The sequence below is a fragment of the Pogoniulus pusillus genome, chromosome 28 (assembly GCF_015220805.1).
Source record: "Pogoniulus pusillus isolate bPogPus1 chromosome 28, bPogPus1.pri, whole genome shotgun sequence".
In the NCBI taxonomy this organism is placed as follows: domain Eukaryota; kingdom Metazoa; phylum Chordata; class Aves; order Piciformes; family Lybiidae; genus Pogoniulus; species Pogoniulus pusillus.
The window spans coordinates 7,663,017-7,689,067 of record NC_087291.1 but is presented as its reverse complement, the minus strand read 5'-3'; the positions used below and the strand labels follow the sequence as shown (position 1 = coordinate 7,689,067).

Genomic DNA, 26,051 nt, shown 5'->3' with positions numbered 1-26,051 from the left:
ACTGTACAAATAAACTTTAAGGAACTTGTGCACGAAACTTACCTTTGACTTGCAAGGAGTCATTTTTCATACAGTATTGAGAACTTGTGGTTTGGATACTTCTGTCCCTAAACCTGACAATTTGAATGGCCAGGAGGCACACGTAGCCTGCAAAAGAGTCAAATGAAGTCCAGCGTCAGTGAGATTATATGTTATGTGGTATATAATGTTGGATGTCAACTCCCCAAAACCATAAAACTTACTTTAATGGCACCACGTGACTTTTTATAGCCAGTGAGCCTATCTGTCTGTGCTATGGATGATTTTACGATCTAATTCATAGACAAAACCCTATTCATTTGGCACCCAAATGTCATATAGCCGGAACTGGGGCTTATAAAGTTTACTGTTTTATAACTTTTAAGGGAAGGCATCAATGTAACCAGTCAGTAAATGTGCAAATCTGTAGTTGCTCTTAGAAGCTCAGAAGAGTTAACCATTCAAGCTCTGATGGGGTAAGTAACATTACGCTTATAGAAAACTAATTGTAGCGAAGAAAACCAAAAATCTTTAAAGGGTGAAAAGTGGGAATGTGGCTAGCGAGGTTTACTAAAAGACGCAGAGGGCTCGGACGTGGCTGTCCTGCAAATATACTTAATGAAACCACAGAAGAAACTCTAGAGGGGTGCAAACACCTCTTGGAGCTAGCAGAGTGTTTTAACAAAGCACATGTTTTGTTTTGTTCTGTTTTTCGACCATCAGCAAACAACTAACAGTTGATTCACCCACAAAGGGTGCTAATTGTGGTTCCTGCGATGCAGCTTTTCACCTAGCGAGAAACCACTGTGAAGGAACTTATGGGCAAACTTCCAATTAAAAATACTGATAGTGAACCATCACAGCATCTACCATTTGAAACGTGCAGCAAGAGCCAGGTAAAAATATTATTAAACAGGCTGTGCACGTTTCGGTTTTCTTTTTATCCCCCCCTTTTTTTTTACCCCCCCCCCCCCCCTCCTTTTCTCCCCAAAAGCAAATCAGGAAGCACAACTTCTTGCTTTGCACAAACCAGATCACGAAAACTTTACAATAGAAAGTTTATTTTTTGTTGTTGTTGTTGTTGTTGATTTCCAGTCAGATTTTTTTTCTAAAAAAAAAAAAAAATTAAAAAAAAAGCTGATCACAGTTTGCTCAAACAGCCAGACTTTGACTATATTTGTAACTTTGTTCACAAAAAACATACATCACAGAAGCTGCGCTTAATAAGAGCCACTTCTAAGAGTTCGTGCAAAGAGTCATATACAAAGGCACAGCAAGGACATACTGCTTGGAATCACAGTTTTCGTCACAGATCCACTATTCACTACACGTAGGACAAGTTCAGTTGATTTCATCATTTCACTTCTACAACAGCATTAATTACACAGGAATTATATAGGTAGTTTGAATAAAAATATTTTTAACAGCTTGGAGCTATACAGACATTAACACTTGACCACACATGCACAGTTAAGCAGGTTGAGTGCAACACATAACATTTGTACTAAACCGGGGGAGGGTTTCTTTCTCTCTCTCCTTTTTTTAACCTTATTTTTTTGTTCTTTTTTTTTTCCCCTTAGTTTTGTTTTGTTTTAACAGTTACTTCAAGTAACACAGCTCGCTTCATATAAATAAGTTAAAACATCTATTATTTTTTCAAGACAAAGCCATTCAAGACAAAGAAATGTACGATAAAAGCAGATCTACTTATACACGCGAGAGAATGGTAATAAACAGGCTCATGATTAAAAGATGAATAAGGGCGACAAGAACAGGGTTTCTTCACAGAAGTAACACAAGGAAGTTTTAGAAAGTCAACTTAGTACTGACATGAGACGCAGGGTCAGCTAATACTGCTCAGTACTTTTAATTGATCAAACGCTTAGGGACGGAATGCCCCTCCTGCAGCTGCCATGCTCATACTTTTCAGCTTATTATCCTTTTTCCATTTCATTCTCCTGTTTTGGAACCAGATCTTTATTTGTCTCTCTGAGAGGCAAAGAGCATGTGCTATTTCAATCCTTCTTCTGCGGGTCAGGTATCTATTGAAGTGAAATTCCTTTTCCAGCTCCAGGGTCTGATAGCGGGTGTAAGCAGTCCGAGCCCTTTTCCCTTCTGGTCCCCCTATGTTGTCTGGAAGAGAAAAGTACATGATTTAGATTCTCAGCAGCCACTCGGAGCCCTCGTGTCTTACTGCAGCTACCAGCGACCAAAACCGTTATTCTCAGTCCTGCCTGGTTTTGTTTCTGGTTTGGATAAGCGCTCAACAAGTTTCCCCCTCCATCCCCTTTTAGGAAAGGCTTGGGGGAGGAGGATTTGGTGGTCTCGGTAAGTTTTCACTTGGATTTGGCGTTCGATTTTTTTAAATTCAATTTTATTTTGTTTTCTCTGAAGGCTAATCCTCCCCCACCACCTTCCCCCGCCTTCCTCAGATAAGCTGTTTTGGAGGATGCCTCAGCTGCTGGCTCGGTTTTCAGTGATGGGAGAGCAAAGCTGAAGCGTGCAGCCCTTTCCCACGGCAGAGCTGGGGAAAGCTCTGGGAGGCAGCGAGCCTCCGTCTGCTCCCCCAGCACAGAGAACAGGGCAGGTACCCGGGGCTGAAAGTTGCTCCGCTTTACCGCGTCCCCCAAGCCCTCTCCCAGAGTTTGGGGCGACTCTTCTCCCCTCCCCCACGGCCTCTCAGCAGTGCAAACTGCCCTCCTCGCCCTCTCCTATTCTCTTTTTAATATGTCTCGGCAAAATAAATGGGGTCAGCCGCACCGTTCCCACTGGAGGATCCCCTTTCCAGAGGAGAGCCGGGAGCAGGGTCTGCTGCCGATTCCCTTTCGGGAAGGCTCTTTCTGCTCTCCCGCTGCCCGTCTGGAGCTGGGCCGGCTGCCTTTTTTTTTTTTTTCTTTTTCTTTTTTTTTTTTTTTTTTTTCCCTTTTCTTTTCAGGGGAGATGGAGGGGTTTGCGCTTTTTTTGGTGTGGTTTGGTTTGGTTTTGGGGAGCACTCCGCCAGAGAAGGCAGCGTGCTTCGCTGCGAGCAGAGTTGTGCCGTGAACGGAAGCTGCCTGCTCTCACGCCCTCCTCTCCCCCTCTGCCCGACCTTGCTCGGCGCAACCACCCGGTTTACATTAATTCCTCCTTTTCCTCCAGAGAAATAAAGAAAGAACAGGGTATTTGCTTTACCATGACTTATGTGCAGTTTTCGCATCCAGGGGTAGATCTGGGGCTGTGAAGGCTGGGCTGTGCTTTGGTCGGTCGGGGCACTTGCCTGCTCGCTGCTTGCTGGCGTGTCTTCCTCAGTCCCAGACGAGGTGCCAACCCCGTCTCTGCTGATGTGCGTGTTGCTGCTGGAATTGGATGAAGTGCTGGTGGAGTTGGCGAGGGAGTTTTTCACCCCGTGGTGACTCTCGCTGACAGGCGAACCGGCCACGGCGGTGCAGGGCAGAGGGTCAGGGGGAGGCGAGTGGGAAGACGTCGCGGGCTGGTTGTACCTGGGCTCTGTCGAAGCAGAGGTGGTGTTGGCCGGGTAACTGCGGGGTCTCTCATTGGCACCAAAGTGGGTGGAAGCAGAGCGCCCGACGCTGAGATCCATGCCATTGTAGCCGTATCCGTACCTGCCGGAGTGCATGCTGGCGGAGTCCCTGTATTGCTCGCTCACCGAGCTGTGATCTCCATAATTATGTAACTGGTAGTCCGGGCCATTTGGATAGCGACCGCAAAATGAGTTTACAAAATAAGAGCTCATTTGTTTTTTGATATGTGTGCTTGATTTGTGGCTCTTGGTCGTTTTGTGCGTCTATAGCACCCTTGCACAATTTATGATGAATTATGGAAATGACTGGGACATGTACTTGGTTCCCTCCTACGTAGGCACCCAAATATGGGGTACGGCTTCACATCACGTGCTTTTGTTGTCCAGTCGTAAATCCTGCCTGATGACCTCTAGAGGTAAACTCGTGCACTGGTGGGGGAGCTGGGAGGGCGCGGGCGGCCCGGGGCGCGCCGCCGCTGCGCGCCGCCGCCGCCACCGCCCGCCCGTCCTCCGGCCTCCAGCGCCACCCGCTGGCGGCACGGGGTATGGCGGCGGCTCGGCGGGGTCGACCCGGGGTGACGGCCCCCGACGGCGGCGCAGAACGGCGCGGAGGAGCGCGGAGCTGAGCTGGGCGCGCCTCCACCACGCCCGCAACCGCCAGCGGCACGGAGCCGCCGGCGAGGCGGTGGGGCCGGCGCGGCGTGCTCCCGTACCCTGGTCGCTGGAGAGCTTCGCTCTGCTTTGTGCGTGTTTTGTCCTCTCAGCGAGGCTTATTTACACCAGTTCACAAATCCTGTATGATCCATCCTCGGGCGCTGGCAGCGGTTGTGTCCCTTCTATATATATATGTAGAGAGAGGTTTTTTCTCTCCATTTTTCTCGTGATGGAGGTTTTGAGAAGCATTCGGGTCCTGCCGATGTGAAATGGCAGGTACCTATGACAGATAAATACCATGCAGCGTTTTTCCAACTAAGGGGTCAAATTCCAGGCGGGTTTATGGCCGCCGTTATTTTTCTGCCTCTCGGGGCGGGGGAAAATCAAAACAAAAGAAACAAAACCTGTAAATGCAGCGGTGGCCATTTTGCATTAGTATTTTCCATATTTGGCTTTAAAAATATTTAGGGGAGTAGCCCAAAATGCTCTGCTTTCCAAAGAGAAGAGCCTCGATGCATATACAAGTGCTTTTGTACACAGCTTCACACGCGCACTAACGCACACACAATATAATATAGAGAGATATAATGTATATATTAATCAATATTTTTGCTACGCTTCTTTTACTTAGAACTCGAAGTGAAAGCATTTTATGGCAGCTACTTTCCCTTGGAGTATCTATTTATTTTTTTCCAGTGCTAAAAAACATTACTGTGAGTTAAGATACCACAAAAGCGGGGAAGACGATCCCCGAGTTACTACGACAGACACTTTTCTTTTACCAAAACAAAACAAACAAGAGGGAAGATACTTAAATAAATAAATAAAGATGAACCCAAGCCCCAAGAAGCGTAGTTCATAATTCAAAACCCCTTCAGTGTAGAGCTGAGCTCATTGAAATCTCAGTGTAAGCTCAACAAAACCACAGAAATTCACCCTCCATGAAACCTCTTCCCTCACTTCCTCTGAAGTTTAGTGTGAAGTTTTTATTTTAATACTAATAGTGCAGATTAGGCAGTTTAGCGGCGTTTAAAAATTCTCCCTGCAATTCACCTTCGTTTTAACTGCAAGATAATACCTATGGGTTTATACAAGAATTCTTTAAAATAACGTTTCTCTTTTTTCCCCTCTTTTGCTATTCAAATACCTCATACATGTGGAAAACTTTTTTTTTTTCCTCCCGTATACACAATAAGCTCCCAAACACAGCATAATGGGACAACTCGGTGAAGTGGGAGTTAGCAAAAACATAACCCCAAGGCTTTATAAAACTTATCGTATTTCTACAATATGAGCATTTCCAATTTAAAATAAAATTTTTAAAATAATAATTTTTTAAAAAAGAAAAAGAAAAAAGAAAGAAAAATAAATCCCACTCGCTTGTCTCTTCTTACACAGGTACACCAGGGACATTAACCCCCACACAAATGCTCACCTCAAATACGTTAAAATCTTGAACATTTCTCTAGTACTTTAAACAATGCCATCTATGCTTTGGGAAAGTGGTTATACACATGCATGCGTGTAGCTCGAAAGCTAGAGCTTCCATATATATTTTAAAAGTCACAGATGATTGCAAATGTACATCTTTTAACCAAGCCTTTTGAGAATTAATAGACTGTGACAAACCTATAGGATTTTAGTAGCAGAAGGAACACAAGGTAAATAGTAATAATAGTAAGCACTAAGGAAAGACCTAGTAGCATTTATTAAACGTGGTTCTACTCCCCTGACTTTTCCTCTGTTTCTTCGCTGCTGGGCTGTGTGGAATTTATGAATTTGTTTTCCTTTTTCCATTTCATCCGCCTGTTTTGAAACCATATTTTAATCTGGCGTTCAGTAAGACAGAGAGCATTTGCAATCTCAATACGTCGTCTTCGGGTTAAGTATCTGTTAAAATGAAATTCCTTCTCTAACTCTAGCGTTTGGTATCTGGTGTAAGTTTGCCTCCCTCGTCTCCCATGAGTTCCACATACTGTACCTGTAGAAGTAAAGACAAAACGATCGCATTGGACAGGGCCCAGTGACTTCAGACCAGAAACAGGGACTAGTATATTCTGCCTCCTTTTGCAGGCACAATCAAGAGTGGGGGGAGCTGCTCTGGTTTCCTGGAGCCTTTGCTTTTTATTTTGGGGTTGTGCTTTTTTTTGTGTGTGTCGCCCTTTTCCTATTCTCCCGTCTGACCAGATGTAAATGCTGATGTGCAGCTCGCATACGGCGGTGGGGCGGTGGGGAGACTGGGATACAAAGAGGCTTTAAGGTGGACCATGAAAAAGTGGCGTAGGTAGCTCTGGTGTGAGTTGCTGAGCAAAAGCTGCCTCCTGCTTGTGAAGAGCCTGTGCGAGCAAACACACACGCATCCCGCACACGAGTGTGAGGTTCTGGGAGCTACAGCCTCTGTGTGTGCGTGTGTGTGTGCGTGCATATGCAGCTGTCTTTACACAAACACACTCCATTTCCATGACTGTGACTACGGAGGGTCTGCAATTTAAGTATAATTATAGATATCAGCTAAAGATCATAGAATAGCCTTCCCCATTTGCTCCGGAATTTATTGCCCTCGAATGCAAAGCAGCGTCATAATGGTCTTGCTAAAAGTTTAACTTTCAAAAAAAAAAAAAAAAAAAAAAAAAAAAAAAAAAAAAAAAAGGAGATGCGACCCAAAGTCCAGCAAACATAAACTCGGGAGGAAAGGAAAGGAGGAGAGTCATTATCAAACACTGTAAGCAAACATATTAAAAAGGGATTATTAGAAATAAGTGTCACCCCAATAAAACCCTGCCCCCCAACCTCAGTACCACTTCTAGACAGAATAGTTCGGTTACGTGAAATTCACTGTAAATCAAAGAAATTTCTCATTGACATGGAAGTGAGCCCACGGCCCCCGAAACGTGCTCTCAACAGCCAATACTTACAGGCTAATGAGCTGGGGGAGGGCGGGCGAGGCGGAATGTGCCACTAACGCATTGGATCCTCAGTACAGAGGGCATATTCCCTACATCGCTCTCTGACAATGAAGAAGCGGAGTAGAGGCTTTGGGGTGGCTTTGGAAGCCTACTAAAACTGCTTGCTGCCAATGTTATAGGTTGCTGATGGTGTTGGGTTTGTTTGTTTGTTTGTTTGTTTTGTTGGTTTGCTTTGGTTTGTTTTGTTGATCTCCCCTCCCCCCCCGCTCCCCCCTCAGGCTAAGGATTCCCCGGTAGCCTTCACCAGCTTTCACAAGCTGAGCTCCCGGCCACCGTTCTCAAGGTGCCAACGTGCCAGGTCTAAAATAACCTGGGAAGGTTTCACTGCCCTGCGAGAACCACCTTTATCCACCACTTTGGACTTTATCTAAGAATCAAAGGGGGGAAAAAAATCTTTGAAAATAAACTTTCCTTCTTTTCCTTCCTCCCCACTTCCCTCCCCCGATTGCACTGAAATGCCTTACCAGCACAGGAGTTCATCCGCTGCATCCAGGGGTAAACAGGGCTCGTGTACTTCCGGTCGGTGCCTTCGTCATTTACAATTTTGGCTTGGACGCCGCTGGATTTGTACTGTTGATCGGGAGAAAAGTGCAGATACTCCCCAGGCCCCCTCTGCTTACCACTGCCGGAGGGAGAGGCGCTACTAATTTCCTTGTCCGAATAAAAACAAGAGGCTCCGTACTCATAGGAAGCCCGATTGCAAGCAATGACGGTGTTGGACTGTTGATAGAAACAAGGTGAGGTGTAAGTCTTGTCCTGCAGGCTGCTTGCCCCGTACGAAGACGGAAAATGCCTGAGAGCATCATAACCCGCCGGGTAAAGGGGGATCTGCCCGAGGAAAGCGTCCTGGCCCCCAGGCAGGCTCCCCGGGAAAGTGGAATTCACGAAATAGGAACTCATTTGCTCTCCCCCTCTCCCGGACCGTGATTTGTTGTGTATTAGTACATCTGGCGATAACTATTAGGAGTCATCGAAGTGGTTTGTTTCTGGATGGCCGAGCGCCAAAAGCGACAGCAGAAAATAGGAGCAGCTGACGGCAGGGCGGCCAATGGGAGCTCGCGCGGCGCCCGCTCCCCCGGGGCCGCCGCCACCGCGCCGCCAACTTACCGGCAGCCCCGGCCCCGCCGCGCCGCCCCGCGCAGCGCCGCGTCGCGCAGAGCCACTCCACCCGCGGGGACCGGCCGCGCCCCCGGGGTGGCACCGCCCCTCCGCGGGAAAAAATATTCCAATAATAATAGTGGTAAGAGCAGTCATAATTTCCGGCGGGAGTCAGGCAGCAAGGGCAGCGTGACAACGGCGAACAGGGACCCTCACCTCCGGCGGCTGGCGATTGTGCGTTAAGGGAGAGCCCTTATAAAGTCTGCGGCCCCACGACAGCACTTCGGCCCGAGAGAACCACTTAGCCCCGCGGGCAGAGTGGGCGACCCGCCACTGGCACTCCGGTAAAGTTTGGAGCGGAGAGGGAGAGGAGTTCCAAGGGGTCCCACCAGGCCTGCCTCCATTTCCCATCGCCTTGCCGCAACCATATCCAGGAGGTTTTAAGCGGTTTTGGGTTTTGTTTTTTTTTTTTTGCTCGGAAGTCGGTCCTTCGCCGAGCCTTCCCTTCTGGAACTAGGGGACCCTGCCTCAGCACAGAACGCAGCTTTTGAAAGAGACCAACATGTCCTGCCTGGAGGAGGTTTTTCTATCTTAACGAACGCCTCCCACAATTAATGCGGAGGTTGCTGTCGCTAAGGCAGGAAATGGTGGCCTTCTGAGAAGAGGGAATTTCGTTTGCACCAAGAGCTCGAGAAGGCCCCAAGAAGGGCTGATCGGGGTCCTGGTACCCCCCGAGCAGCCCAGATAAAGTTCCATGTGTCTCTTCTCTCCATATTCCCCCCGCCAAAGTCGAGCCGAGGGAATCAAACATTCAAATTCTAATTAATACAGCTCTGCTAATGACTCAGCAGAAGCCAATCGGTTTCATTGTTGTTCAGAATAATTTGATTAAACGTGGATGTGTGTCTTTAGCAGGGGGGAAAAATAGTACATGAAACAAAAACTTCCACCTTATTTTTTCAATACGGCTATTACCCATAGCAGAAATATAATTCCTGGCCCACGGCAGAGACAGTAACAGTGCTAAGGAAACTCGCTGAGGCTCTCTAAATTCAGCCGTAACCCTGCAGTTCCTGGAGGTAACATGAGGTTGTTCATTTCCAAGCTGTGTTTACTCATAATCCGTGCCCATTACAACAAATTGAATAACCTAACTTTAAACACGCTCTGACCGAAACTGACATTCGTGAGAGCCCTCTTTCCTAAAGTAGCTTTCAAAGGAGAGTTTTGTTGTTGTTGTGAGGCTATGTGTCTCATTTCCGGGGCAGATTACGATACCTATAAAACAGTGGTGAGTTAAAACATCTCTCCACAATAGTTTGTATTGTTCACAGTCTCAGCTGGACTTTACATTCAGATGTTGATTGCCTCCAATATTTTTTTCCCAACTTCCTTAACTGCTTCAGCCCTACTAATCCATAAACACACCTGGTAGAATTACAGATCACTAGCTGCAAGTGATAGGAAGTTAGGTATTTCCTGAAAGCCAGCCTTCTCTAGAGAAAAGTGTTCTTTATTCAACGCCAATAGTTTTAAAAAGGAGGGAACACCAGGAAACAAGCACACCGCACGCTAAGTGCCACGAGGTTTTTAGAAGAGAAGATTTTCACCAACGTGGGTCAGAACAAAAACGCACCTCAAAATAATGAATATTCGGGGCAAGCGAAACCCACCAATAGTACTTAAAAAAGTTGTGACCAGACTGTCCTCTTTTTTTAATGCGTCATACAGACACCATAATAATAATTATTATAAAATGAGCCAAGCTTACTTATATTTACATTTTATAGTGTCTGTTACAGACTGACGTGCTTTTTATTTTTATTTTTTCTTTTATCTATAGCTTGTTTAGTTTTTTGCTTTTTCCCCCCAAGTTCTTGTTTGCTTCCAAACCAACCGTCGAAAGCTCGACCACAGGCAGCGAAAATACTTCTTCGTTGATTCCATAATATAGAAAGGAATTAAACGAGCACGTTTGCCTTACTGGGTCGTGTTAGAGTAGTTACAGTGACAGATAAACAATCTGCACTGCAATCTCCGCTTCAGTCACATTCAGGCGTCCTCTCCGCTCCTCCCCCTACCCCCAGAAAAACCCAAATTACAATAATCTATTACCCCCCAGCTCTGCCTGGGAAATGCTGTGCCCGGACACATTTCGCAGCAGTTTCTCTTCACCATTTCCCCCTCTTGGAAAGAAGAAAGTCAGCAGCTGCGTTTTGCCACCGCAACAAAGTCACACTTTGTGGTACTCGTGCATTTCATCCGCCTTTTATTTGTTTTCGGAATTCTCTGCACCCTAGCAGCTCTTCCACCAAACACCTCACTTTCCTCCTCTCGTCGAAAACCCATCTGGAGCCCTAGCCACCCTCGGATACAGGTGCGGGGGCAGTTACCCTCTTGAGCTTAAAAGCTTCTTTCTCCTCATACAGAAAACCACTTAAAAATCCTTCTCATGCTCGCCAGCTTCACCAAAACCGACCTCTAGCTAATAGCTCTTAATCCAAACAGTTTGAGCAAGGCGAACCGTTGTTTAGACTCGCGGGGTACGGGCAGCCTGGCCGAAGGGATACGGAGGACTCCTCCCCAGCCTGCTCCTATCATATTTTCACTGTCGACACACAACGAGGTACAGAAGAAAGCGAGAGGGCAGAGCCGGTCCTGCCGGAATATCTTGCCCGGGGGCGAGCTCAGATCCTCCCGTATAAAAAGATAAGGAGGTTTTCCTCCTCCTCCTCCCCCCACCCTCCTTTCCTCTACCCCTGTCTTTCATTTGGATTTCCCCTGTGCAGAGCAGGCTCCCAGGGCTGCCTTTCCCAAGGGCTGTGGGAGCTTCTGCACTCTCGCCTCCGCCTCTCGGCCACGCCGTGGCAGCACTGAGCACAAGCGGGCCCGCAATAAATAATCCGGCGGAGGCTGCAGCTCCAGTCCGGTGGATACCGCAATGCAATGCAAATGCCGTGCTTTATCAGCCCGACAGCACAACCAGAGACGCGGCTAGCGCTCCGAGCCGCTCTTTCGCTCTGAGGAGGCGGCAGAGGAGCCGGGCGGCAGCGGCGATCTCCGAGGCGCTGTCCCTGGCGCCCCGCTCCCTCCCCGCCGACACACACCGCGGGGCACCGAGCCGCCAGCCGTCGCTCCCCCCGCCCTAGGGCCGCGCCGTAACAGTCACAACAAGGAGAGAAAAGGGAAAGGAGGGGGGGGAAAGCTCCATCTCTGGCGCTGAAATTGGTTTAGTCGCTGCCAAGCCCGCTCCGCATTGCCGGGGAGCGTAAACTATCCACGCCGACAGCGCCGGGAATGCGGCTGCAATGGACACGCTCCGGGGCACGGGCATTTTGTAGACAGCGCTCTATCTGATAAAGAAATCAAAGACACACTAGCTCTGTTTCCACCCATCTAGAAATAACCTTCCTCTTGGACCTGCCAGAGGAGCCAGGAGACATTATGTTGACTGCTGGGTTGTGGGTTGGATTTGGTTTTGGTTTTTTTTTCCTCCCTTTTTTCTGAAAGACTGAAAAATAAATTACTTCTAAATCGCAGCTAGCGCAAATGAACTTTCAGATAACACAGTGACATTTTAAAAAGATAGGAAAAAGAAAGAAAGAAATATTCCAGAGTTTTAATTTTTTCCCCTGTGCTGGAAAAAAAAAAATCCTCTGATTCATGCTGTAAACCAGAATTATTAGAAAATAGCCAAAATGTTACAGCACGTCCCCGGCAAATACAAACAGAAACAAACTCCATTAAAAAGAAAAAAAAAAAGGAAAAAAAAAAAAGCGGCTTCCTTGCTAAATAATAGAAATAAGACATTTTATTTAGGCGTATTTTTGCATGCACTAGTCAAATCGGAATCAACTGAGCTGCAAGCACTTCTATTTTCTTCCGGTAACATTTCCATTCGGTTTAATTGCACATGTCTAATATTTAAACGTATTAAACAATGTTTCCCTGCTTACGGTAGTGTCATATACATTTCTCACCTTTTAGGTTCTGGCTCAGAGGAGCCCCTGCGACTTTGACAGCTGTCGCTTTGGCTGCACAGGAGACGAATCGCCCTCCTTTTGGTGCCAGAAGAAGCAGGAAATTAGCCAGGTTGCAAGTTGAAAATCTGCCACGCCAGTGCTTTGAATCCAATATGCCACACCTTCCAGCGGGGGAACTGGAAATTGCCATCCCGGATCTGTGTTCTAGTCGGCTGCTTATGCCGAACCTCCGCACACTTTGTTCGCTATTGCCTTACAAAGAACAAATGAAATGGGGATTGAAAGCCAGAGAGATCCGAAGCAGGACAGAGCTCAGCAAAAGAATGCGGCTCTATTCTCGCAAGGGAAATTATAAAAAAGTTCATGTTCACGGTTACCATCCACATGACCGACAACGACCAATGGAAAAACCGAACAACTCATAAAGTTGTATTGCAAAGTTGTAAATTTTCATAAACAACAACGGATTTATGGCCTTTTCCTCATCACTAAGAAGAGGCAGGTCTTAGAGAGGCGCCATCTTACCACAGAGGCAGCATTGGAGTTTTTTTAAAGACCTGGAGTTTGTACAAATTTTATTAAAATTACAATTAATATGTTGACCAGGAGCGGAATGTAGTAGAAAAACGGAACTTCTGTGCACATGGTGCTTTGGTTCTACCTGTATTTACTCGACTGAATAAACGGACTTTCAGGGTCGAGCATTTTCTTTTTTTTTTTTTCTTTATTTCTTTTTTTTTTTTTCTTGTTTTATTTTTGGGGGTTGGTGGTGGTTTTTTTAATTCCCTTCTTAAAAATTTAAATATTAGATCTCATTGACGTTAGCAGTACCTGGCCAAAAGTGATACATTTTCTTAAGCGGGGTGATTTTCCCCCTTTTTAATGCCACTGATAGCCCGCGCCTCCCGAAAGCTGTACGTGCAAACCATACGTGTACCCGAGCAGATTATTCACTATTGAAAGTTTCGCATCACACTTTCTGTTCATTACAAATTATTATTTCCCTGCATGAGATTTCGGCTGTATTGCCGGCTGCCTGGACTGGGAATGCGACTGCGAGAGGACACGGGAACACGGTGGAAGAAAACCCTCTAATAAAGCTTTCCGCTTTATTAATCAACTGCGCTAGGCGGGAGGGGGAAATCATGAAGTTAAGATAGAGAAATTGACTGATTCGTAACAATTTATCACCTTGAACTTATTTTTTCTTTGACCACGGGGAAAAAATAATTAAAAGTATATTATCTAATTTCTTTATTTGACTGTGTAAAGTATTATTTGATGCTTCCTTCGAACTGTTCCCTAATAAAGAAACACAATTCATTGTCAACAAGCATATTTATTTTCTGTGTAACATGAAACACATTTATCATGGGAGATACTTATACACAGTATCACTTCCAAAGAGAGTTCACAGACATTTTTTTCCCCACTTTCAATACTTACACAGCATGTCCAAATGTTCACAGCGAACACATCAAAACACATTGTAACATACAATTTTTGAATAAACTTTAGCCAAACCTTCAAGACGGATTTATACAGAGTTCTTAACAATACATCATGCTACAAAGTTTCCAAATTAATTACATACTTCCCAATTGACATGATCTTACAAATGAGCTCCAAGACGAATATAAATTACTTTAAAAAAAAAAAAAAGTGTCGGTCAAATATACAGTATCTGCTATTGTAGGAAAATTCGTGGTATTACACATTAACATGTTTGGACTAAAAAGGTGGCTTGCTTTTTTTTTTTTTTCAGGTAATTATATGGTCATTTAAATTATTTTTTTTCAAATAATGCTTTCTGCTATGTTAAGTAAGATCAGCCTAGAATAAGAAAATGGCCTTTAGCAGAGGCAGCCGAAGGTAGTGGCCAATGGGAGATAATAAACCGCTTTGTACAATATTGGCGTGTGTTTGCTTCCTCACTCGGAATAGTACAGAATCAAGGACAAGGATATATTGCAGCATATGGTTTTCATTTATAATTGCTTTGGAATAAATATATTATTTTAAATTTAAATATATTCAGCCTTTTCGGTACCAAATTCAATACCAAAGCTATTGATGCGTGCTTTTTGATTGACTACACTTACATTTCTAAAAGCATTTTGCAATTCACATTAGTAATGTTATCTTCTTTTGACTACTAAAAATACAGTATAGTTTAGAAGATAGGTAGGCGGAGCAAGATATATAGGTAGTCTGGCAAATAGGTAGTACAAATAATTGCTGTAGGTTGTAGTGGTTTGTGGAAGATCTTTTTTTTTTTTTTTTTCCCTTACTTTCTGTTTAACCTTTTGTTAGTGTAGCTGTTAGTTATGGTACTTTTCTAACAATAATGTTCTAAAAAAGACAACAAAAAAAGAAGAAGAAGAGAAGTGCAGTTACTTATTCAGAATTAGGTAGTTTTTCTTAACGTGAGCCTAATGCATTTTTCCCCTTACACATGATTAAAACTATTGAGTCAGGTAGTTACTTTGGAAGGTCATGGTTTACTATCTCTGCAAGCAGCAGTTCTCCCATTGAAATGTCCCCGGGAGAAACCCACCCAAGTTTGGGTAAACGAAAGAAGAAATGATTGTAGGATGCTCTTAGGAAATATTACCAAAAGAATCAGCAAAGGGCAGGTTTGGGGAACATGGGAGAGTGAAGAGAAGGCTGGAAAACCTCTTCAAGAAACGTTTTCATGTTTGCAAACGCTTGCTTGCAAGATGATTATTAAAATGAACAGATTTTTTTTCCCTTTTTAATAAAAACAGTGAGTGTCTCTCTCTTTTTTTTTTTTCTTTTTTCTTTTTTTTTCCCTTTCCTTTCCTTTCAAGGGAGATTTTCCAACTGCCATGTGCATACGTTATACTAAGATCGCTTCCTCGAGTGGGACTCCTTAGTCCTCCTCCTCCTCTTCGTCTTCTTCCACTTTCTCGACAGAGGTTGCTGCTGACGTCGGCTCGTTGGGAGCCGGGGTGCTGGAACTCTCTTCCTTGTGCTCCTTCTTCCACTTCATCCTCCGGTTTTGGAACCAGATTTTGATCTGCCTTTCCGTCAGGCAGAGGGCATGGGCGATCTCTATCCTCCGCCGCCGAGTCAGATAACGATTGAAGTGGAATTCCTTCTCCAGCTCCAGGGTCTGGTAGCGAGTGTAGGTCTGGCGCCCTCGCTTCCTATCTGGACCTAAAAGCAGGCACACACGGCCAGAAGTTAAGCAAGAAGAGAGTTGAAAAGTTTTCTCTTATTTAGTGTGTTTTATCTTTTTGTTTTCCCCCTTTAGTTATTATTTTTCACAAATAAACAAATAAATAAACGAGACGAAGAAACAGTGCATGATCCCTTTCTCTCACTTCCACGCACGCCCCCCCACCCCACCCCCCTCCTCTTCCTTGCCCTAACAAAGACATTTCAGCTACACGACCTGCCCCACTTAGGCAGGACAAAAATTAAGTTGCTCGAGAGCTAGAAGAAGTGGAGATAAAACATTCAGGAGAGGAGGTGGGGAAGGAAATTGCTTTTGGGAGGAGGAACTTTTCCCCTAGGCAATGTATTTTCCTAGAGCCTTCCAGCCTTTCACATTTCGCAAAGGGAAATAAAAAGCTGGAAGGCCGGGCTGTATTTATTTTATTGTAATGTCGGGGTCTCCCTCCACCCCACCCCCACCTACCCGCCTGAGTCGTAAACAATACATCGCATTTAGCTCCAGAAGAGAGCTCTCCTTCTCCACACACTCTCGCCCCCCAGCCCCCTCACACGCCCGCCCCGTTTTCCTGTTTAGTACATTTCTATAGATCCTTATCTCCGTGGAAAGGGCAGAGGAGATGAGAGTGGCACGTCCCGGCAACGTGGGCTGGCAGTCGGTTCCCCGCTCCTGAACGCCCCTCTCCTCTCCGCCTTCTGCAGAGAGCGGGATTTTCTTTCCCAACTTCGGCAGAGGGCAGGGGAGACGCTTACCCGTGGGGGCTCTGGAAGCCCGCAGCTAAATGTCCACAATTCTATAGCAAACAGCGCAAATCAACTCAATGCTAAAATTCCATAGCAAATGGAGTTAAATAAATTTACGAGGCTAGAACCCATTAATTGGGCAATAAAAAGTTTTATGATACTCATTTACATACAATGCCACGGGCTTTCTACGCAATGGCGCCTCGGCTATAATTAAAACCATAGAGGCTGTGCTGACAGTAATTCTGGAGACACGCTTTGCCTGGCTGCCACGGCTCCGAGCCCTATCCGCTTGCCCCTACCTGAAGACCTCATCCAGGGGTATATCCGGAAATTAGGCTCAGCCTGGTTGTGCAGGTTGCTTTCCTCCGCTTTCTCACAGCTGGGTTTGGTTAGCTCATTGCAGAGGACGGGAATGTTCTGATCAAAAGAGGAACAATGCAGGTTGTAGGCATCAGAGCCCAGGCTGTATCCGGAAGAGAACGGGCTTTGATATATGGTACTGTTCACATTGTACAAGCCGGGCATGGAGGAGGCAAAGGCACCCGCGCCTGGTCCATAGCCGCTTCTCTGGGAGTTGCTTGCAAAGGAGCAAGAAGTAGGCTCTGCATTTTGGAAAAGAGAAGCCCCCGCCGTATATTTGCTAAAAAGCGCATTCACATAATACGAAGAGCTCATAATTTTGACCTGTGATTTGTTGTCCGGCAGGCTTCAGTGTCGGTTTTACGAGGTAGCGTGATATATGATAACATTACACCCCCAGATTTACACCAAACCCCATTTTCTTTTGGACTGAGCTGCCCCGAGCACGTGACCAGTCATATGACGCCTCCCTCCAATCCCCGCCCGCCTCACAGGTGGTGCCGGCCGCGGCCCTCCGGTACCCGGCCATGGACGGGCCGCGGTTGCCCGGCAGGGCCCCTCTCCAGCCGCCACCGCCCCTTCGCTTCCCGACGCCGCCGCGGGAGGGGGGAGCTCGCCCCCCTGGCAGGACGCACACACCATGTGGTCCTTCAGACCCAGGGCGGGGTGTTGCGAAAAATCAGATCATGAAATACAAAGTTGAAAGGAGGCTGCTCGTCACCCTCGAGTTGTTCCTCCACATGGGGGGGGGGGGGGGGGAAGAGAGTTGTAGGGGGGAGACCCTCGACCACCGAACTTCACCACTCCCGGCCCTGCTGCAAAGCCCCCTGTCCTGAGGGGCTGCCCGAGCCCCGAAAATCAATACACCCCTCCCCCTTGAGTGAGCTACATCGGTTTCCTTAGTAGGAAAAAAACCCGATCACCTATCCCAGGGGGAAAAAAAAACCCCAAAACAAACGATCACACAAAAACTCCCAAACAAACAAACAAAAAAAAAAATAAAGGCGAAGAGTGGACTCAATATTCTGAACGTTCAAAAAGAAAAAAAAAAACCAGAATCTCTAGCACTGAAGAAATTGTCTACAAATGGCTTCAAATCTCAGTCGCCTGTTTAATACACCTTTTACCTTTCCGTCCTTCCTACCTTACAGCCGTAAGTGTGAGGCGGCAGCGGTATACAGAGATGTCAGGGAGCGTTGGTGCTTTTCCAAACCCTGGGCTCCCCAACAATGCGAATGGCTCTCCATTGAGGATGCTGCACCGTGCCCTTCCTTTAAACGGATCGTAAAATGAGTTTCCTTCCCTCAGACAGGGAGTCCTGGTAAAGACAGCTTTTACTGCCTGCCTGTATTGCACATCATAAACTGGAAGGAGCACAATAGAATTGCCCCGGAAATTCTCCTTTCAATTATAGTTTGGTGCCCCATGTACAAAGACTTTCTCACCGGTCAAAATTGTCCTTGGCGATATTTCGCACGGATCCTAAACTTTACGTTTTGTATAAGTGGGACACCCTTTCCCGCCTCGCACACCTCTCCAACACTACTTATGGACACACACACTCACCCTTTGGGGCTCCATGCGCAGTTATTGAAGCCCCATGATTGTAGGTTACCGACAGAAGCAAGTAAATTCTCTAAAGCCAGATTGTAAGGTACTGGCACTTCAGAGTATGCAAATGTGGCTGCCGTATGTAGATATTTGCCAGTGTTAACTACGTGAAAACGTAGTTATTAATCGTTGGCAGAAGAGACTAATGGAAGAAAAAAAAGGCCCAAGAAGTTAAACGAAGTCGATGCAAACAAGACGACGACCAAGAAGATCAAAGAGGCTGAAGTAGATGACATTAGACCAATAAATTGCTCCTCTGGCGACAACATACTAAAATGGAAGAAGAAAGAAACAGCAAATATAACCAATGTCTAGACTTAAATATCGATAGCGTAGGACTGAATAGATTATCTGGGTTGTATTTCGGGCTCTCTGATTTTGTACATTTTGCAGGTTTATATATTTCAATCTGTGTGACTGTGTGCATGTTCAGTCTTCATAGCCTTTTTGTATGCATATACTTTTTTTGTTTTCTTTTTCCTTTTTTCCCCTGCGAAATCTGAAGGTTTCTTTAAAAAAAATAATCACTGAATGCATTTTAAAAGGACCCTCCAAGCACGAGTGCCCGCCACCTTATTTACTTCCCCACCCTCTGCATACTAGGCATAATGCTTCCTCTAAAACAGCCTCTGAAATGTCTCGTTTTTGTCGTGCACGAAAATGTACTTTTCTTTTGATTTTTTTCCCCCCAGTCGAGAAAACAGTGAACGGGTGCAGATTGCAAGGTTTCAGTCACCACAATGTTCTCACGCGCTTTAAAAATAATCCTCCGGGCGGATTAACTGTGTTTATTGTTTTCATGTGAGCTCTGGACTATCGCTCTTTGCCTTCTGAGCTTTTCCGGGAAGTAAAAGGTAGTGATAAAGCAGTGCTTAGAAATTATAAGCGACCTGGGAGCACTAGATGATTATGGCTTTTGTATTAAGCAGTGTCTTGATGTGGTTCGTACTAGAGATGATTTTGTTGCTTTGGAATCCGTTCTCACTGTAATTTATTCACGATTATAATGGAACATACTGTGCCAAGTTATTACTTAGTATGACGACGTGTAAACACTTTTTTTATATTTCAAAATAATTTCACTGCCTGAGGAAAAAAAAAATTATCATCATAAGTTTAGCAATGCCTTTGTAGACAAACACTTGATAGGAAGGCTTTTGTTAGAAAGCAGGGAGTAGCTTTTACTCTTTATCCCTAGAAAGAACTAAATCTTTGAAACAGCGCAGGAGGAAGGTAGCTCGACGTTTAGATTCTTTCCCGATGCTGAATTTCGATATAAAGGGACTTGCTTTGATTTAAGGAAATGTAAATAAAACGCAGAGAAACTAACACTGTCATGAAGGACTATGCAGAGATTTGTTTCCTTGGCTGGCTTAAACTTGAAAAAGACAACGTTCATGCTTCAACCCACATTTTATGCTTCCTCCCCTCCTGCCTTTATTTTGCTTACAGCTACTTTTCCCTCACTTCTCTTCTGGCAACTGCCATGTGAAAACACTCACATTTCTTCACTAAGCCCAATCCTCAAGCCGCGAAAGCAAACGAAAGCAAAATAGAGGGAAACATCTTTAAATTACCAAAACGACTTAAGGAGATAAAAATAGAAGGCAAATAGAAGTTACGGATGACTTTGAGAGACATGTCAAGTTTGCAGAGCATCATCCTGCCCGCATCTGTATCTCATAATTGAAACGGGTCGCACAGAGCTGAAACTGCTGAGGACACAATCAGGGCTTTTTATTTATATCAAAGACAGCTGTTGATGAATTTTACTCGCCGGTAAATAATTTCCAAATGAGAGGTTTGCGGCGCTGCCGTTTTCCCGCACGCTGTGCCTCCACCTACGTGAAGCGAAGGACATTGGAAAATATGTTGACTCCCTCCCGCTACGAGGGTGAAGCTCTTCGGGAGCATTCCTCCCGTACTGATGCGGGGAGAGCCTCTTCCACCTTTTCCGAAGCCTTCAATCGCCTTTTTTCCCCCAAATATTTAATTTCTCACCAGCCCTTCGGGAGGTCAGGACACCTTGTTTGTAGGCTCAGAGCTTCGCCAGAGAAGGGTGAAGATCTGGGACAAGGGAAAGAGAAGCTGGCAGTTCAGTGCCAGGCCTCCACCCGTCTCTAATAGCTAAGAGGAAATGCCTCGATGTTTGGTGGATAATAAATACAATGTATGTCCTTGGTGCAGCGCAAGCTTTACTTGTGCCATGAGAGCACTGAACACACATCAGGCAGCCAGACGGTAAATACCATCCCGTCCGCGCCCGCTGGCAGCAGGGCATCATCCTTCACCCTACTCCAGGGATAAGAGACATCCCCCACCCACTCCCCCAAATCTATCGGTCTTTGTTAAAACCAAACCAGCGATTCCAACGTCAGTTATGCTCTCATAAAGTCGACATTTTAGGAGCTTTCGGAAGGCGGTTGAGCGCTTGATGGCGGGCGGAGGCGCTCTCTTTCGCGGGCTTATAGCGCCACCTGCCGCCGTGAGGCCGCCACCACTGCCCCGCCACGGCCGCCACGCCAGCCCCGCGGAGCCAGCGGCTCTACCCGCCAGCGCACGGGAAGATAAATGTCCACTTCCCAGCCTGGATTTAAGCAAGGGAAGGCCAATAAAAGGTTGTTATTTCCGCTCGCCCGCTTTATCTAAAACAGCCAGACAAAACAAATGAAAAGGCTTTTGTAGAAAATCTTAATTGTGGCTGGACAGTTGTAAACTCATTAAGAGCCGAATTCCAGACAGTTTGCAGACCCGTCATTTATTACACACTCTTAATGCTGATTCTTTGAAGTTTCCTCTGTCTGCAACAACAGAGGGCGTCCCAGCATCCCCAAATACTGGCTCAGGGATCAATTAGGGGCTTTTTGTGTGTGCGAGCAAACCAGAACGAGCTCCCTTTCGCTAATTAAAACTCATCAAATCTTACCCCGGATATATATATATTTTTTTTTTTTAAGGTAAAGCCGAAATCATGGGTTGATGTTTGTTTTGTATTGTTTTGTTTTTCTCCAGCAGTTCTGCACATCTGTAAACTTCTTGCCGGCTCCCTAAGTTTTGTCCTCAGCCCTGCAGCGTTTTACACCCCATAAACGGTTACAGCAGTCATTTTCTTTTATTGCGCTCTGTGACTCTGAATTTTCTTAACAACAACTTCTGCCAAGACCATAAGTGTGTTTCGTCTTATTTTGCTTTAAATACATATGTGTGTAAGTGTACCTCCCTAAAACCAGAAGGCTTTTTATTGTTTTTCTGCATGTTTGCAAACGAGAGTCGGTGTGGAGCTGAAGTGTGCTGCGGTTCATGTTATGGAGAATGTCTTCTCTGAGTAGTAAGATGTCTGTCCCCCCACCCCCCCTACCTCAAGAGGGTAAATTTCAGCAAGCTCACAGACTTGGCTATTTTCTTTTGTTGCTGAGCTTGCTTTGGCTTCGGGCGGCGGGGGAGGGGTGCGTACAATGGAGGTGTGTGTGAAAATCTTCCATTCCAAATAAACCTTCTTTCTGTTTTTAAAAATATACCAAATTTTGTCTTCTCCGCTCTAGCCTGCTGCCAGCTCGGCTCTTTTCTTCGGCAAAATCAGCGACTAAAATTGACACTGTAAACGCTACCATAATCATTAGGGAAATTTTGCCTGTATCTGCATCTGTGTATCTATGCGCACATATACATGCTAATAAAATGCGACGCTTTATCTTTATTTACCGCGATACATTTAAAAAGGAGGACAAAAAAAAAATCAATCGTGAAGGCAAAGGAAGGGAAAAAATGTAGTGTTTGAAATAAAATATTTACGCTCGTAATTATCTCTAAAAATGAATTAAAAACGAAGGCAGTGGTGAGCCTTCTCATTGGGCTTATTGAAGCACGCATAGTACTGGATATTTTCTGGTGGAGGCTAATTAATCATCTCAGCTTAAATGTCGCTGAGCTGATTTACATTATTGTCCGCACCAAAGATTGTCAGACGTCTTGGTTTGTTCTTAAATGCCTTCAAATCGCCAGACAACGTTATTCAAACCACGTTAGCTTCGGGCTGTACCCCCGTTGCTGCCCGCAGGGGCTCCCTCATCGCACTCCTGAGCCCCAGTTTACTGTATCATATCCGAGAGGGAAAGTTGAGCCTCAGCTTAGTGATGCAATGGCATTTAGGACGTGAATCTACCCATTCAGGAGTAAAATAAGCCAAATTTTTCATGACTTGGGGTCTGCATCTGTAGCTCCGTGCGTTTGCTTTGGCTCAAAAAAAGAAACACTGCTACCTTCCTCTGCAGCTGCCCTCGCACTGACACAGATTCGGTGTGCCATGGAAGAGCCCTTTCTTAATAATGTTAAACCATCACGAAGTATAAAAGAATCAATATCTTTTATTCGGCAAAAAGTTAAATATCATTTCAAAACAACCATTTGGTCAGTAGGCCACGAGGTAACTGTTTCAAAATAGACACTGTACGTTCTGAGTCAATGCAACCTCCCAGGTTTTTTTTTTTTCCTTTTTAATCGATAAAAATTTACAATAACCAAATGCAGGTTTTTATAGCGTATAATTTATTATCAATAAAATTCACCTTCATTACAATAACCATCAAATAATTCAATTAAAATTAAAATGTAAACCATAGGTAGTTACCCTTTTCACATATATGTATAGCTCCAAAATCTGATAACTGCTCACTGGTGCAAAAACAATATTTAAACTATTCTGTTTATTTACTTATTTTAATATATAGATTATATATACAACAGACAGAGACGGTACTATATATATATATATATATATCAACTGTGCATACTAAAATGACTTGCTTCAGTATTTTGAGAACCATAATTCCCAGACATCCTGGACAAACTTTTTTTCTACCTTTTTTGTTATTTTTTTTTACGTTGGGATATATATATAATATATATTTTACAATCAAAGGTTAACTGTCTAATTATACAGAAAAGACTTAATACACTACAGAGCTATACTCTATGCAATTCTTATAATAAACAACCTGAGTTCAAATTGAATTCTAGCTTACACCATTACATCCGGTACAGCACCCAAGCACATAAATTGAGTCACAAACATAATTACCACAATAAAACACAGTGTTCAAGTATTAGAGCAGAGAACTCTCTGCCGTCAAAGAGCGAATAAAATTAACTACGTAGACTAAGCTATACAGTCCGTAAATAGTTGTGCATTATGAAAAGGTAGTTTTTTTCTTCTTCTTCTTCTTCTTTTTTCTTTTTTATTTTTTTTTATTTCCATAAGTGAAGAAACAGGTAGATTTATATAAGCCAGCTAAACAGCCTTGCCGTGCTAATGCCCCCTTTTTCTTTCCTATTAGAATATTAAAAGTCTTACTGTACCTGTCCTGGGAAAATGGCCTCTGTGACAACCAAGGTACAATCATAATCAGAATTTATCAAGGGAAAAATATGAGGCCTGGACCCAGACGCATTGTATAGCAGGGCTTGAGGGGAGGTCTTTTTTTGCGATTGATTTTTGTTTTGTTTTGGGGTTTGTTTGCTTGCTTGCTTGCTTGTTTTGGGGTTGTTGTTGGGGTTTTTGTCTGTTCAGGTTTTAACTTTTTGTTTGTTTGGGTTTTCTCTCTCTCTCTCTATGAACGTTCAGTATAACCCGTTTGTCACCATCATTCGTCCTTTGCTCTATCTTTGTTGATTTTCTTCATTTTCATCCTTCTGTTCTGAAACCAAATTTTCACTTGTCTCTCAGTTAAATTAAGGAGTCTGGCCACTTCGTATCTACGGTCCCTAGTGAGATACATATTGAACAGGAACTCTTTCTCCAGTTCCAGAGTCTGATGCTTGGTGTAAGGGCATCGCTTTTTCCTGGTGGACCTTGCGTGGAGCCAATTTGCAGCTGGATTATCTACAACGAAAGCAACAGAAGTTGAGACACAGGGAGAGGGGGCAGCGGGGGAAAGGCGGGGTGGCTGAGGAGGGAGACTCATACAGGACCAAGCCGCGTAGATGTCCCTATATTGGAGTTTAGGACATGGCTCTCACTTCCCCAGACACAGAAGATGGTGAGGCACAATGGACTCCAAACACACAGACATGGAAAGGTCACACGCAATCACATGCTGCAAAGACCTGCCACCCCCATCTCCCTTCACATTTTTCTGTTGTTTTGGGGGTTTGTTTTGTTTGTTTGTAGAACGCAATTTTGAAATACTCTTTCCCCTCTTCTCTCTCTCTCTCTGTCCACTAGTTCCCTCCCTCATCCCTGGCCTCTCCTACGCACACCCCCCCCCCTCATACTGCCAGCCCGGGGAGTGACCAGCCAGACCAACATGTCATCGAAATAGTTTCACTTTTTCATCTAGACCTTCTCCCGTGTCATCACTGGCAAGACCCAGGATGTTAGCGAGTCAGTCTACAGCTGGCACAATTAAAACCTCACCCACTTAGCACCCTTTTATTCGCTTGGCTTTAATCGCGACAGTAAGCCCAAAATGTTCTCCCACCAGTTCCACAGCCCTGGGAGCAGCCAACCCGGGGTATTCCACCAAGGAGACGAAGAGGGCAGGGAGAGGACTAAGTAAACGGCGAGGTTTCTGCTCTCAGCCCCACAGCCGCCTCGGCCTGCGACCCATTTCAGAAAAGATCAGATTCACATCCAGTGCTTTCCAGGCACTCTCTCGCCGTCGACTGCCCACGCTGGGAGCACGGCGAAGCAGTAGGATGCCAGCATATCCTATCGAGTTGCCTGGGATCGCTGGGGCAGGGGTGGGCAGCTTTTGTTTTGTTTTGTTTTGTTTTGTTTTTCTTTTTTTTTTTTTTCCTTTTCCCCTTCCCCCTAAAGTTGTAGTTGTAGGGTGGTGTTTTGTTTTCATTTCATCCTGGGAAGCCCGAACCATCCTAGATTCCTTTCGAGCCTGAGAAAACCAACGCTGTGTCCTGCAGTCCACAGAGCCCGGTAAGCTGGAGCAGCGGCGGCAGCAGCCGGTACTCGGCCGCGTCCTTAGCCCCAGCGCCTCCACACCGCCCCGCGGTCGCAAGCGCCCTGAAGTCCAATACCCAGCAGTCCCACTTACTTGGATCAATATGCGGTTTCTCTCCGTTTGCCTCACTTTCTCCATTGCTTTCAGAGAATGCGCCTTCGTGGCTTTGCTTATCCCTATCAACTGGAGGAGAACCACAAGCATAATCAGAGAGAGACAAAGTGTGAGTGTCAAACGTGGTACAGTCAGCCCTCCTGGCCGCCAGCGGTTCAGGTTTAATGCCGTAATGCCTGCTGGTAGGTAACCCGGGGAAAGACAAGGAGCCCGGCACAGGCTCAAGCCACGAACGCATGTACCTGCCGTCGGGCGGTGCCACGGGCGCCTGGTGGTGAGCGTAGGGGTGGTAGACAGCGGGGACGCCGCTGGCGCCGGCGGGGTGCGCGGGGCTCCAGGGCGGGCCGAAGACGGGCGCCTTGGGTTGGAAGCTGCAGGGGGCCAGATCTGGGTGCTCGGCCAGTGCCGCCGGCCGCGGCGGCGGCCCCAGCGGAGCGGGGGCGTAGCGGGTCGCCGCCAGCTCGTCCCCCTCAGGCACCAGGAAGGAGTCCACGTAGTAATTGCTGAGTGTCCCGGGAGCCGACATGGCGCTCGGGCGGCGGACCAGCCGCGGTTCTGGGCTGCGGGTTTCACGTAACAACTTGGTGCTGGCGGGGAAGTAGAGTCAGTAATAAGTTGAGGGCAGCCCGGGAGCCCATTGGCTGCCCCGGTCACGTGGCGGGGGAGCAGAACAATAAAGTATAAATCAGTCCGCGGGCTATTAATGGGTCAGTGTTTTCCAGCCATAATTTTTATAGCAAGGCCATATGTTTTTATGCAAAGGGATATTGGAGTTATACAGCGGGGTTTGTTTTAATTGCGGCCAACTGAGATTAAAAGATCAGATCCG

At 45.7% G+C, this 26,051-nt stretch overlaps 4 protein-coding genes across 4 annotated transcripts; all 4 read right to left on the bottom strand.

The window, feature by feature from the left end:
- Positions 1-1,165: 1,165 nt before the first annotated feature.
- HOXA5 (homeobox A5) lies at positions 1,166-3,994 on the bottom strand. The gene is made up of 2 exons (XM_064167161.1): positions 3,190-3,994; positions 1,166-2,151 (listed from the first exon to the last, which is right to left on the bottom strand). Exons 1-2 carry the CDS (start codon positions 3,749-3,751, stop codon positions 1,901-1,903), a joined length of 813 nt encoding a protein of 270 aa, XP_064023231.1. The 5' UTR covers positions 3,752-3,994; the 3' UTR covers positions 1,166-1,900.
- Positions 3,995-4,767: 773 nt separating this feature from the next.
- Positions 4,768-8,240, bottom strand: HOXA6 (homeobox A6). Its single transcript, XM_064167162.1, has 2 exons — positions 7,623-8,240; positions 4,768-6,173 (listed from the first exon to the last, which is right to left on the bottom strand). The coding sequence occupies exons 1-2, from the start codon at positions 8,056-8,058 to the stop codon at positions 5,914-5,916; spliced, it is 696 nt and encodes a 231-aa protein (XP_064023232.1). The 5' UTR covers positions 8,059-8,240; the 3' UTR covers positions 4,768-5,913.
- A 5,318-nt stretch (positions 8,241-13,558) lies between these two features.
- On the bottom strand, positions 13,559-16,994 carry HOXA7 (homeobox A7). The gene is made up of 2 exons (XM_064167163.1): positions 16,484-16,994; positions 13,559-15,419 (listed from the first exon to the last, which is right to left on the bottom strand). The coding sequence occupies exons 1-2, from the start codon at positions 16,857-16,859 to the stop codon at positions 15,133-15,135; spliced, it is 663 nt and encodes a 220-aa protein (XP_064023233.1). The 5' UTR covers positions 16,860-16,994; the 3' UTR covers positions 13,559-15,132.
- Positions 16,995-22,533: 5,539 nt separating this feature from the next.
- Positions 22,534-25,790, bottom strand: HOXA9 (homeobox A9). The gene is made up of 2 exons (XM_064166837.1): positions 25,202-25,790; positions 22,534-24,033 (listed from the first exon to the last, which is right to left on the bottom strand). The coding sequence occupies exons 1-2, from the start codon at positions 25,746-25,748 to the stop codon at positions 23,795-23,797; spliced, it is 786 nt and encodes a 261-aa protein (XP_064022907.1). The 5' UTR covers positions 25,749-25,790; the 3' UTR covers positions 22,534-23,794.
- Between the last annotated feature and the right edge of the window lie 261 nt (positions 25,791-26,051).

Excerpts from the sequence above, each read along its gene's own strand:
- HOXA5 (XM_064167161.1), bottom strand. The coding sequence starts at position 3,751 with ATGAGCTCTTATTTTGTAAACTCATTTTGCGGTCGCTATCCAAATGGC. Across the intron at positions 2,152-3,189 it reads AAAACTGCACATAAGTCATG|ACAACATAGGGGGACCAGAA; the intron begins GTAAAGCAAATA and ends TTTCTCTTCCAG.
- HOXA6 (XM_064167162.1), bottom strand. The coding sequence starts at position 8,058 with ATGAGTTCCTATTTCGTGAATTCCACTTTCCCGGGGAGCCTGCCTGGG. Across the intron at positions 6,174-7,622 it reads GCGGATGAACTCCTGTGCTG|GTACAGTATGTGGAACTCAT; the intron begins GTAAGGCATTTC and ends TTACTTCTACAG.
- HOXA7 (XM_064167163.1), bottom strand. The coding sequence starts at position 16,859 with ATGAGCTCTTCGTATTATGTGAATGCGCTTTTTAGCAAATATACGGCG. Across the intron at positions 15,420-16,483 it reads CCCCTGGATGAGGTCTTCAG|GTCCAGATAGGAAGCGAGGG; the intron begins GTAGGGGCAAGC and ends GCCTGCTTTTAG.
- HOXA9 (XM_064166837.1), bottom strand. The coding sequence starts at position 25,748 with ATGTCGGCTCCCGGGACACTCAGCAATTACTACGTGGACTCCTTCCTG. Across the intron at positions 24,034-25,201 it reads GAAACCGCATATTGATCCAA|ATAATCCAGCTGCAAATTGG; the intron begins GTAAGTGGGACT and ends CTTTCGTTGTAG.